The 13,530-nt window shown below is 40.6% G+C and overlaps 1 protein-coding gene across 5 annotated transcripts in view; it reads right to left on the bottom strand.

The window, feature by feature from the left end:
* The window catches only part of TTC7A (tetratricopeptide repeat domain 7A), a 202,106-nt gene that overhangs the window by 168,054 nt on the left and 20,522 nt on the right, over positions 1-13,530 (bottom strand). For 4 of the 5 annotated variants that reach the window (XR_011679309.1, XR_011679310.1, XM_071427863.1 and 1 more), the window contains 5 exons: positions 12,699-12,829; positions 10,537-10,658; positions 4,106-4,184; positions 917-1,077; positions 424-487 (listed from right to left, as the gene is read on the bottom strand). Coding sequence is in view for 3 of the 5 variants with exons in the window: in XM_071427863.1 (XP_071283964.1) it covers positions 424-487; positions 917-1,077; positions 4,106-4,184; positions 10,537-10,658; positions 12,699-12,829 (557 nt within the window). In the remaining 2 variants the exon portion in view is untranslated. Of the gene's footprint in view, positions 1-423; positions 488-916; positions 1,078-4,105; positions 4,185-4,283; positions 4,507-10,536; positions 10,659-12,698; positions 12,830-13,530 lie in introns of those variants that run through there. The other variant, XM_071427894.1, reaches the window with a different exon arrangement.

The following is a 13,530-nucleotide window of genomic DNA, read 5'->3' as shown; positions in this document are numbered from 1 at the left end:
AACAACTGCAGACGAAGGCATGAAAGCAGAGTACTGCATCCTGCAATTCCAAACAGCAGGTACCACCATCATGCCTGGCTTTAGGCAAGGCCTCTTCTTCTCATTCTTGATCCATAAATCCACACAGATGTTACAAATGGAAATGTCTGTCTACTGACAATGTATCTGGATGTCAGAACCTGCATACAGCTATGGTGAATGCAATCAATGTCTCTTATTGACAATTCCCAAAACTCTTCACTGAAATTCCACTCTAAAAAAAGTAGTTCCACTAATAAAAGAATAGATAGCATTTTCCACTCAGCATCTGAAACTTTGCTCCTGTTTATCTAGGGAAGATTCTGTAAACAAAGCCAACCAGGAGACATGGAAATGCTAGATATCCCTTTGCACGATTAATACCACAAACTCATTTTGGCTTACCATGGATTCACTGATTAGGAGGAGGAGAAGAGCCTCTTCTACATTGTCTTGAGGGCAGTACACACTGAAAGACAGAACACATTTTTCTGAGGAAGATCAAGAGTTATCCTGCCAGCCTCTTTCTCATTTCACAAGAGAAGCAGTAACTTGAAACATCTAATGAATAATTCATTTGCTAGGCAATACTGTCTTTGCAAGTTCACACATTAAAAGCTCTGCAATATATCTTAGATGAGCTATGCTGAACCCTAAATAGATTATTTCAATTTCGTAGCAAAGACAGCCCTTTGGCTGGACTTGCTTCTTCCTGGGGTGGGGGGGAAACACTCAAAGTTTAATGTTTTATTTTTTTAGCAGACTTTTTAGTGGAGAGTTGAAAAACAAGAAGGCACAAAACTACTACATGAATCAGTGACATAATTAGTAGTACTGAAGAGTGTTCAAATACATTCCTTCCTCCTTCCAATGAACTGAAATAAAAATGAACACTTACTTCTCTTCTGAGTACAGCTCAGGCCTCCGACAAAGAAGATTGCTAACATAAGACTGATATTCCTTGTTCATGAACTCAGGAAGTGGATCAGATAAAGGGCTCCAGTAACAGTCTTCACTGAGGGAATGCAGAAGTACTTGAGCTAACTGTTTGGCTGCAGTCTAGAGATCAGTACAGAAAAAGACATAAATCAGTGAAACCTTCTCCAACACAAAAGATTCACTCCTCACCATGTTCCACCTTGGGAAGGAGATGTACCAGTGTGACAGCACCACTCTTCAGAAAGCTGGAGTAGCAAAATCAGCTGCTAGGGTCGACAAAAGGATCAGTTTCTTCCTTCCTGAGAAAAGACCAAACTTCTGCATTTACATGGTCTTGTTGCAATGCTCTAGGAAAAAAGTTATCAAAAAGGCCTGACATCAAGGGATGCTTTGGTGAACAAGGACAACTGATTGCCATACGGACTGCTGAGACAATCTCCCAATAGTTACTATATAAGAGTGTGATGACACAACATTGTGTTCTCAGCCTCGGAATTTTGTATGCAAGTCTCAAGACCAGAGGCAACGTTTGTGTTAGCTTTAAAAGATCAACCTTTTATCTGTTAATGTCACTCTCCCTTATAGACTCAGAGTTTCGTCTTGGTACTGCTCCTCTCTTCTTCTTGCAGCAAAGGAGAGAGGAGTGAAGATGCTTAGGAACTTTATAGTGGGACAGCAACATCCCATGCCCTTTTTTTACCATCAAGCAGCCAAAGACCCTTCAATAGCTGCTTTCCGCTTCACATGCACAGCTGGCAAGCTGGGCCCAAAAGGAGGCAAGTTAATTCACTTCCCAAAGTATCTTTGGCATTTACCCTTGCCTGATACCCATAAAATCTCTAATTTCTTGCACTGTACATAGATGAGCCTGCAAACAAGCTCAGAGACATCACAATGGTGATGACCTCTGTGAATTCTAAGCAGCACACCACTCTATGCTGTAAGTAAATCCTGCACAAAACAGAGGGCAGGCTGAAACTTCAGCCCTTCTGTCCTAATACTTGCAAATAGTATTTTGCAACTTCTCTGACTACTGGATATGCATTTTATATGAAATGTACACTTAGAGATGTATTATGAGCCCACCAACAGTAATTGTCTTTTAAATATCAGGACAGTTATGTTATAGATCTATGGGATCAAATAAGCCACACTTAAAGTTCCTATTCCAAATTACAGCAAAATATCTTGCTTTGATGCAAGACTTCTGATTTTCACCCCCCTCACCACACATGAATTCACTGAATTAGTCTAAAATGCAACTACAGTACCACCTCTTAAACATCACAAAGGAAGGCTTCATTGATGGCAGTGGGCTGAGTGTACAACAGTGTCTCAAAGAAATGCCACCATGTGCAACTCCCTGGAAACCCCAAGACCTTCCCTGCCCTGTTACAAGTTACAGAAAGCTGTCTGTTTCTAACTAAGCTTTTCTATGCTTTTTATAGCAAGTAACTATGAGCAAAATGGCCTAGGGCCCTGCAACATTAGCCAGTATCATTTTATCATCTCAGTGTGTAATCATTTAGTCAGTTTTACCCTAAGGAGTCAGCTCTCCTATATTTTTTTTCCTATAGTCTTAGAGGGGAGGGAAAATAATTTGCCAGCAATACAAAGATCTCTACTGGTTCACACAGAAGTAGGAGTACAGTTTGTGGTAAGCCATTCAGAAGGCAAGCAACAAATACTTCTAGTGTCTTTAATTTTAACATACAGTACAGTAGCTGTGTAAATTAGCTTCACTGTTGTTTTGAATAAGACCAAACAAACCAGAAAAGGCCAAGACTCTGATTTATGTTATTACTGCCTTTGGCTAAAAAAAGCATCATTATGCTTGAAGAACACTGTGATCCCACAAATTAGGAGAAAAAAATAATCATGTGTTTTACTTTCATGCTTGAAAAACTTGTTTAATTAAGCACAATTCTCCCTTTGCCCTCTTGATGGCTCTTTAAAAATAAATAAGAAAATGAAAATGCAATTTCTAAATCTCAGGAAAAGCTATTGAATGAACACCTTGAGAGTTCCCCTAAGGGACAAATCCCCCAGGGGAGTTGTACAGCTGTCCCAAGTTGCACAGGGACAGGAGCAATTGAGCCACGTTCTGTCACAGTCTAGGAGCAGCAGATGGTCAGACTCATTTCAGCAAAGTGATAAAACAGGCAAGCACAAAAATTCTGCTGAACTCTGATCTCAGTTTGGAAAAGGATGCAACCATTTGAGTGGACAATTATTTAAGTCATCTCTTCTAATTTGCTGGACAAGCTTCCACATGCATCTGTAGTCTCAAAAACACTACACAAACCCATGCCCACCTCCACTGCCCAAGTTCTCTGGAATGACACAAAACACAAAGCAGAATCAAGTACAAGTTTAGCTGTAAGAGTATCAATGCCTTTAGGGCTGCAAAGCTTTCACTCCCAGGACTGTTGTTCTGCAAGCTGTTGACCTTGTCACCTCCTGAGTAACTTCAGGACAAGATCTCTCCAAGGGGAGACAGGGAAGAACCCATTAAAGGTCCAAGAAGTTAAACAGGCACAGAAGTATTTCTTTACCTGAGACATTCAGGATAAAAGGATATGAAGATGCAGAATGCCAACACAAAGAAAAAATTAAAACAATTAAAATCACTCTGTACTGTATTGAAGAGGGTTTTTACAGAAAGAACACTGAAAGATGTCAGTCTAAAAAAGCACTGCTTGTTGCAAGAGACAGAAGTACTTAATGCTTTACATGAAAATGCAGAAAGGTGTGCATACACACTGAAACTGAGAAAGAAAAGAAGACAGCTTCACCTGAGCACAGCACTGTCAAACTAATAACATCTCTGTTTCTACTAGGGCTAGAAAGTGCACTGAAACCAAGAAAGCAAAACAATCAAACAAAAAAAAAACCCAAAAACCACAAACCAAACAAAAGTAACCTACACACCTAGGTCTGAAAGCCTGGAGGTTTCAATTGGGCAGGTCTTTGAATTAAGGGGATCACTTGACATACCACTTCCAAAAGTTAAAAAAAGAAAAAAAAAAGAAAAAAAATAAAGCCATCAATCATGTGAGGACAAATACACTTTTGTGCTACTTATTGGTCAATGAAGAGAATTCCTGCATACCAGACTGTCCCACCCTCCCATCTCCCATTCCCTTACCATTTTGAAGGTCTGAGTAGCTTTTGTTTCTACAGTCCGTAGTATTTCTCGCAGACTCCTCATTCCTTTCACAATATTTCTATGAGGAAGACAGAAAAAAGATAAAAATGAAAAACCCCCAAAATCAGCACACTGGAGACAGAATATTTTTATGATGTGCCAAAGCTCAACAACACACCTGAAGTTCAAGCAACCCCTGAAAAAATCACTGAGTGAGCAGTAGCGAGACAAGTCACTCTGAGGCACAGCCAGGACAATGGCACAGAGCAAGCAGTGACTGCAGCATTGCCTACTCCAGATGGCTTCCTAAGAGAAGATCACATTCACATTTGATGAACAGAGGGGACATTTGGAAGCCTTTCATAGCTCATATTTATAAAGCAGATGCTGCTCCTTAAAAGCATCCACATCTCTTCTTCATACACACAGATTGTACTTGTTTGAATTATATTGAGCTTACGTGATGCTTTTAAATGACGATTTCTTTTAGGTGGTGCTCAAATGCTTTGTGTCTGATGGTGCAGGCACATGATGAAATTACAGTGGTTTAAACAGTTAATTATCAGGCAGCTAAGTTGCAGTAACCATCTGCAAGCACAGCCTAACCTGCAGTAAAAGGGTTAGACTAAAAAACCCAAATTTAAAAAAAAATCATTATTTTGCATACACCATGAGCAATTAAAGCTGACTAGTTGCCAAATGCTATCTTAATTGTGCCTGTGCACTCTGAGAGATACAGAGAGGAAAGATTAAACACTGTACATATCAGTTAACACACTGGCAGCCTATCAGCTGTTGAAGGCTAAGGACATGGCCCCTCCACTACAGTAACTGCAAAATGGTTCAATGCACATTCATTGCAGGGTCAAAGCTACCCAAAGACATACAAGCTAGCAGAAAAGAAGCAATGTTGGACAAGACAACAAAATAAGCAGTTGTACTGGTACATTAACTGTCACTTCAGCTTATCCAGGAGAATTTTCTGTGCAGACGAAAGCTAAACTTCATTTACAAACAAAGCCATAAAAACCTTCTCTGTCAAACTGATTAAATTTTGAAGGTAAGCAGTACAAACTGCACTTGTGCCTGCTTTCATGCACTGCAAAACTTCTTGCACTCCAGAATCAACAGCAAACATTTCATGGCAACAAAAAAAAAGGCAATTATTTTGGAGGTGCATAGATAAAAATGTCATCCTGTTTACCATGAATATTGGCTACATAAAATGCCACCCTAAAGCTTGTAGTTACCATGACACAGACTGCAAATGCATATGGCCTTACTTCCAAGCAATACTTATCTCAGTTTCAAATTGTGAGGTAATCTGTAGACTGTCTAATCATGGGCAGTGTACAGGCACACAAGAAAGTAAGACAAGAGCAAAAAAGCTGAAGACTTGTAGAGAAAAGTCAGATGCTGTCTTTTTTCTTTCCAATTTCTCCCAAGTAAAAAATGTGCTTGGAGTTTATCAAGAGGAAAAAAGGTCAAGAATGTTTTTTAAAGTTGGACTTAAATACTTCAACAAGCATTCCAATGACAGGGCCAAGACACCAGGAGCTTTTTTGTGCTTCTAGAATAGAATATACCCACGAAGATGCAGTTCTGGACGTTATACACAAGTAGTGACCAAATCCAACAGAACTGCTTACATGGCATTTACTATCAGATATAAAAAATTAATAAATTCCCCCATCAAAACACAATTCAGCTGCCCGACTGCTCTTCCTGATTATGGAAAACTACCAGCATTTTCTGTTCTTCCATTGGCTCCTTAGGAGGCTGGACAGAAGAGTTATGGAGTATAACAGTTCTACAGCATTTTCAAAAATGCATTTATTTAGGTCTCTTGTTAGCATAATGATATTTGTCTTAAAAAAGTGCCAATGAATTGCATTAACCAACATCAGGAAGAAGACAAGTGACCACTTGCAAAGCCAATTAATTTCACATTTGGCACACACTTCCAAGAAGAAAAACCTACCAAAGGTGATAAAATGAGACAGTTTTGTTCCTAGAAAACTGAGGCACCATTACAGTTCAACATTTTAGACAAGGCCATAAAACAAGTTAAGCCTCCTGGCAGAAACACCTTGCTCTGGGGTGGGAGGAAGGGGAGAAGAAAAACAAGGAATGGACACACCGAATTGAATGAAAGACTAAATGGCAAATTGCTGCCCATCTGCCAGTAGTCAAGGCTGGAACCATGCAGCACATGACAAATGCTTAGGAACACCTTTAACAGAAGGCAGGAGTGCAAAATGGGCAGCACAGGAGGAGCACCCAGCACTCACCACCTCCCAGACAGCTGCCCATGTGGTCAGGATCTGTCAAAGAGCACCCACTCCATCCCCTGAGCTCTCAACAATACCAGTTCTACAGGACTGAGGATTTGGTTTGGCAGCTTTTGTATTTTGACCTTTATCAAACATGACTGAGCTGTGACAGGAGACAGCACACCTGCCTGCAAACACAGGAGTTTGTCTTTCCACTCTAGTGTTCCAAGCCAGGAGAGCATCTGAGCACATTTCATTTTGAGCATATGAATTGCTCTGCTCATAACAATAATGAACTCACTGTTCCATTAATATATGCCCTTTATATACTAAATGTGCAATTGAAGGGACTTTTTTTTAATTAGGACCTTAAGAAATTAACAAAAAGTATGTATTTGGAACAGAAATACATGCTATGTAGGTGACTGGATGAGGATGCAGCCATAAAGCCTCTGGCAATCCATGGTGCAAACACTTGATCTTACTTAGATTAGAAACTAAACAATCTTGAGCCTCTGCAGGACTTGGATAGAGGACTACCTGGAAATCCCAGGTAATGTTGCCTCAAGCCATGAGTGAACATTAGATCATGGAAATTAAATTAGTTGGAAGAGTCCATAGGCCCCTATTGTATTGCTAAGAGGCCAGAAAAAGAAATGAGGAAAATCCGGAAGGGAAAAGGACATGATCATTAAACTGCCTTGGTTTTAGTTTTAGCCACAGTAGTGGTTAGAGCACCATTTGAAAAAAAACATGAAGAGCAGTCTACGATTCAGTTACAGCTAATCTAATAAAAATGAACACAGACAATCATGGGCACAAACTGTGACAAAGAGCAACTTTGGAGTCCAGTCAGGCCAGCTTGGCATAAAAACTTGTTTTGTGCATGTACCATGTCAATATAGATTAATTACCAGTCCATGAATCAAAGCAGTCAAGCAGTCATATCAGAGTTATGTCACATGGTTTGGTTAACATTACATAAAATGTTAATATACTAGAAAATAAAGAAGTACACTATTTTCTATGCAAATTGCTGGAAAAAAGTACTGACAATAAAGGAGTGGACTGTGGACACAGAGGTTTGCAAAGACAGTCCCCCAACAACATGGTCACCAGCAGATCAAGTTCTTATCCCTACTCATTTACTGCTAAAACAATCAGTTGCTGACAGATAGAAAAGAACATCTTGAGATAATTACTTGGTAGCTTGCACATCACCCCTCCAGAGTAAAGCAGTACCCAGAGCACAGAAACATCAACTACATCACTGCCTTTGCCCATCTCCTTTCGCATCTTTGCACCTCACCCAGGTTTCTAACAAACCATATCCTCACCTTAAACAGCTGCTCATACATAGACACACGAAGAAAGGGCAAAAAGAAATCAGCCTAATATTCACACATCTGCATCAGAGAAAAACCAAAACAATTAATTAACCAAAACCCAAAACCTGGTGGAGATGATAACCTTAAGACAACTGGCTGCCTCTTACAGTATGACAGCATCTGCCTTCCTATGTTCTGCATCCACAGCATCAACATTCCTCACTGGAGGACCAAAAGAAAGCTTTCTTGGGCTCCAGCATGGCAAACAACTGCAGGAAATGCATCTTCAGCAACACAATGTTTTTACGTGGCATCTTATTAAAAGCATCTGTGACTTCTACAGCTGCAAGACCTGCTGTTCCTTACAGCTGGCAGTTCAACATCTGAAGGGGAGACTGGACCTTTCTTTTATATTGGTGTCTTCTTTTCACTGCACACTGCAAGAAAAAAGGGCATCCCTGACCACACTCTGAGAAGAGCATATCTGATCCTGCCAGCAGGAACAAAGGCATAACAACAGCACTTGTATCCCTGAGTTCTTCTGCCTGTTGAGAGAAAAATAAAACACTTACTATTCCTTTTATACACATGCAGCACTGGGGAAGGACATCCCACCTGATAGGACCTACTCCCTGAGAGCTTGAGCAGTCATCATCCAAGGCTTATTTCTTATGTGAACACACTGGAAGCAATAAGGGGAACAAAAGCATTTCTTTGAGCTGTACAGTATCAGGTGGAGTAACCTACTATACTCATGAAGCATCCTAAAAAGATTCTTCCCATATCCCTCCCCTTTCCATAACATATCCCAATGCTGCTTATGCCCTCTGGTGGCAGAAACCACACATTAGTATCAGCTGCGGGGGCGGACAAGTTGCCACGTCCCACCAGGCTCCTGTTATCCCAGCGGACTTTGCAACCTGGATGATGTTTCTTACTTGCTCTGCAGGAGATCAGGAGCCCGTGGGATTCCACTGCCATCCCAGCTGCAGGAGCTTCATTGCTCTTTCATCAGGAGACAGCTACAGAGAACATGTTGCTGCTATTGCAGCAATTCAGCTTATAATCAAAGCATGGCTTAATTCACACATGTATTTTGTTTCAAACTGTGTTTCTGTAGAGTTTTTTGTGGTTTGTTTTTGTTTGGGATTTGGTTTTTGTTTTTAAGGCTATCATTAAAATAATATGGGAAGGCAGCACACAAGGCCCACAGTAATGGCCAAAATATCCTGCTAGATATAATGAACTCATCACGGATAAAGACTGAATTTACAATGTTGCTGAATAAAATGAACATGAGTTTGATATTCAAAAGGTGCCTGGAGGACATCAGCACCATATGTTCTAAATGGGATTTTATTTTACTACATAGTTAATGAGCTGACTGGCAAGACCTGAGCTTTTTGTTTGCCCTGAGAAGGGCAGAAGGTTAGGAAAGCACACACTGTGCCACAGCTGGCCAACCCTCAGCTCACCTGGGAAAACCACATACCAAGCAGTTACTGAGACTATGCTTTACAAGTTCATACTTTGCTTTATGCATAAACTTGTACTTGCCTGACTAAAGGGGTCATTTTACAACATCTGAGCTTTGTGTTTTTGTAAGCCTCCAGGTTAAAACAAGGCTTACATGAAGGCACATCTCATGGATATGCTTACAGGTACAGCTTTGCTCTACACACATGGAGAACTGCAGCTATTCACAGTTGCATTTAAAGTCATCCTCAGGGATAAAGAGGTAGCAAAAAATCCCTAAAGAAGAAGCAAGCTGCTCCTCCAGCAGAATCAGAAAATAGTATCAGTTTTCTACAGAAGGATTTAAACTGATTTCTGCTGGGAGTTTTTTCCCCTAGTTTTCTTCTTTTCAACCTTCCCTATTTTTTTTTTTGCTTTATTTCCATTCTACTCAGCAGGGAAAGAAGTGAAGAAAATGAGAGAAAGTATCTTTCACTGGGGGTGAAGGCAAAAAAAGACAAAATTAAATATTCGTGAACACAGTTTGTGGTGAGAAACCCAGAATCTGACTCCTTGATAATAAATGGGATAATATGGTGCAAGAAGAGGACTAAGGAAGGACAGAATCCTACAAGTACTGTTTACACATGCTGAAGAGACACTCTCCTACATGACAAAATCTCTCCATTGGATAACCAGAGTTAATTATGTTTTGAAGACATGGCCTGGTTTAGGGAACAGCATGTCCTCACCAATGGCCTTTGGAAGTGGGCATTCACAGAGTCTTTTCTGCTGATCTTGAGAAGGTTTTTCACTGAAGGCTCATAAAATTCATTGTAGGCTTGTAGATATCAACTCCTCCTTCCCTTTTGAAGTTCACTAGGAGCTGTGTTTCAGAGGCATAATAAACACCCTGGAGTAGCACTGTTCCTGCCTACATTCTTCAGAGTAAAAACACACAGATTTGGGGCATTGATTGGCATATTTAAGACCTTACACAAACAAACAAATAAATGAAAGAAACTACCTGTAAGATTTTACTGAGCTCTAAACCAGGTGCTGAATATTTTAAGGGCACACAGCAGTGTAAATTCCACTCTCTCTCTACAGTCAAACTCCCCTTGTCTCCACAGGGAGCAAAGCTGAGTCAAGACAAGAATATTGTTCTACCCCACCCTACCTGTAGGTCTGGAAAAATGACGCTTAAGACTCCTAAGACAGAGAGACACAAATAGAAGAAAGGGAAGGACACCGAGGAGACTTGAGGTGAGCCAGCAGCCAAAAGTCATAACAGAACATAAGAAAAAAATTAAGTCTTCATCTGAGACAAAACATGCAACATTATCTAATTTTATTAATACCTGCATCCACCTACCCTTTTTTTAACTGAGTCACATAGGCACTCTGTAGAGCTGCTTCCACAAAGTAGGAAAGTTCAAACTCAGAGTAAGTCACACTGCTGCCCTTGATACTCCTTGAATGTGTGTTGTTTAAGGTCTGTAAGGGGAAAAAAAAAGAAATATCTTGGAATACAGGTAACTGTTGGAACTAGGCAGGTTCTCGTGAGCCAGTAACATCTTCAACAATTAAACGTTACACTTATCAGCTATTCAAAAATGTTATAAAATCGATTTTAAAATATACAATGACTTCCATGGGATATTCTGCATGCAATATGAGTTTTGAAACCTTTCCAACCTTTAATAAAGTAAGTAGAAAGCTGCATATTAACACCAACAGCTTGGGAAATACCACACAAATTACAAAGATCCAGTATGTTGCACAGAAATAACAATACAATGTTTGAGTAGCTTTATCTATTTCAATAAAACATAAATATTTGTTAAGATATAGCAAGCTATCAGGAGTCCTGATGAAAGAATCTTAATCTTTCCTCTATTTGTCCTATCAAATCTTCCTTGGTTGTGCTTCCTTGCTGGTAACAAGCTGCTTCCATAGCTGAAAGTTGCCTCTCCAAAGCAGGGTTTTTCATCTAGCTCTGGAGAAGGACTATGAACTTCTACTGTGTCTGTCATCAACCCTGCATTTTCATGTCCAGAGACAACTATGTGAAAGAAGGTTGTAGGGAGGTGGGGGGTCAGTCTCCTTCCAAGTAACAAGTGATAGGACAAGGGGAAATGGCCTCAAGTTGCGATATAAGGAAAAATTTCTTCACTGAGAGAGTGGTCCAGCATTGGAACAAGCTCTCCAGGGAAGTGGTGGAATCATCATCCTTGGAAGTGTTCAAAAAGCATGTGGTGCTGGCACCTGGCAACATGGTTTAGTGGCAAACATGGTAGTGCTGAATTAATAGGTGGCCTCAGTAAATTCAGAGGTCCTTTCCAACCCTACTGATTCTATGATTCTAAGTGAATTACAGGTCAGACTCTTTTCCTTCTTCGCAGACCCAAGCTGTCAGTAAAAGAAATTTACAGTGTCCAGCACTGGCAGGAACTCATCCTTCCACAATGGAAGGACAGTAACAATTTCAATTTCAAGACTATTCCATTTTTTTTTTCTGCAGAGAAACAGAGCAGGTCTCTTCCGAGTTGTCTTTTTAAATGAATTTTTATACATGCACTAAGCTTACTTTTTCTTGTTCCAATGCAATTAAAAACAAAACCTGACACAAAAACACACCTTTGCTACTGAGAAGAGCAGAAGTATCTGGTCAGAAGGTCAAAGGCCTTTCAGTCACAGGACAGATAACAATGCTGTTAACAATCAGTACTGCTGATGTCAAACATAATGTGTGGCATAGGAAGGGCATGGAAGCATGTGGTATGTACTCAGCTAGGCAAGGTTTGCATTTGCCCAGCAAATCAGCAGCACCTACTATCTGCATGGCTCAGTGGAAGGCTCCCAGTGTCCATCCTACCAACCACTGGCTAAGCAGCTACTTGCTACTAATCACAGAATGGTTTGGTTTGAAAGGGACCTTAAAAGATCATCTCTCTTCAATCTCCCTACCATGGGCAGGGACACCTTCCACTATACCTGGCAGCTCCAAGCCCCACCCAGCCTGGCACTGAATACTTCCAGGGATGGAGGACCTAGGTTCTAATGATCTGGATTCCTCAAGGTTCACTTGGAGAAGGTGAAGCACTGGTAATTAAACTGCTATGGCTGACCCAAAAAGGTTTCTTTCAGATCATTAGGGATCTCAATAGCCACTGCTGTGCATCATTTACACAGCAGGTATGTAAAATGCCTTGAGTTCCTTCACACCAGCACCTGCCATGCAAAGTTCATAGTTCCTCTTAAGTAAGGCGAAACTTGAGATGCAACTTGTGCATCTCAAAGTATTTGGTGCTTTACCCCAGACAGAACTTATTTCCAGACCTCATTCTCAGAAGAAATAGGTAGAGACCAGCTAAACTGCTGTTTTGCAAATGATTTTACTGAGACACCTCACTTCTTCCAATTTGTTCTCAGACTCCTTGCTATGATCACTTGACATTTCTCCATTTTTTCATTTTTGCTGACAAACCCCTAGAAATTTCACCCAGGCCATACACTAAGCACATTTCTTCTTACCTTCTCAAGTTCCTGCAAGTACACCTGGGCAATAACACAGGCTCTCTCAAAACAAGCCATGACTTCCTCCTCCCTTTCACACAGTCGAGCACGTGAGGCAATTGAGTTGGTTGAGCGCTCCAGTGACAAACCTGCAAAATGGCAACATGATCTTTAACTGAAACCTACCAACAGCAGTATGGCCATATTATTCTTAATTTACCAGATGACAGAAAGGCTTTTCCACATGTGGTTTCCCTCTTTGATGACTTTCAGGACACTACCCCCATGAAAATACAATTCCTACACATGCAAGGCATCTTTGTCATGCTGCTCTAACACACAGTACCACTGCACACTCCTATTGTGCCTTTCAAACACTTTATGAAGGCAGGACACACAATCCCTCTGGCAGGAATCAGCAATCACAGAAATTAAGGCCTATATTTCCAGAGACAGCTACAGATCTTGGGTGCTTCAATTCAGTGCCAGTATGGCACTGAATTTGGTCATTTCTAGGCATCTGCTACTTCAAGTGAAGCTTTTAATAAGCAGCAGTGTTGAGGGGAAAAAACAAACAAAAAAATTCCTAACTGGAAAATTACACAGAAACAAAGTTGGAAATTCTGAGGCCTCTCTTGGAAAATCTGAGCACATGCAGATTGCTCATGGACACACAGCAAGCTCTTGGCAAGGCACAAGAGACTCTTAACCACAAGATCATTCCCTTTCCAAAGGAAGGAAAAACCCCTCGGTTTTGTACTACTGAACTTCTTTCTTGTATCATTATCCAACACCACCAATAAACACAGAGTATGCTAATTGAAGATGCACAGCTACTGGTCCCTACATT

This window comes from Agelaius tricolor, unplaced genomic scaffold (genome assembly GCF_023055355.1).
Source record: "Agelaius tricolor isolate 1412-34295 unplaced genomic scaffold, bAgeTri1.0.p SCAF_1, whole genome shotgun sequence".
Classification (NCBI taxonomy): domain Eukaryota; kingdom Metazoa; phylum Chordata; class Aves; order Passeriformes; family Icteridae; genus Agelaius; species Agelaius tricolor.
Note: the sequence above shows the minus strand (reverse complement) of the source record. Positions and strands in the feature narration are given on the sequence as shown.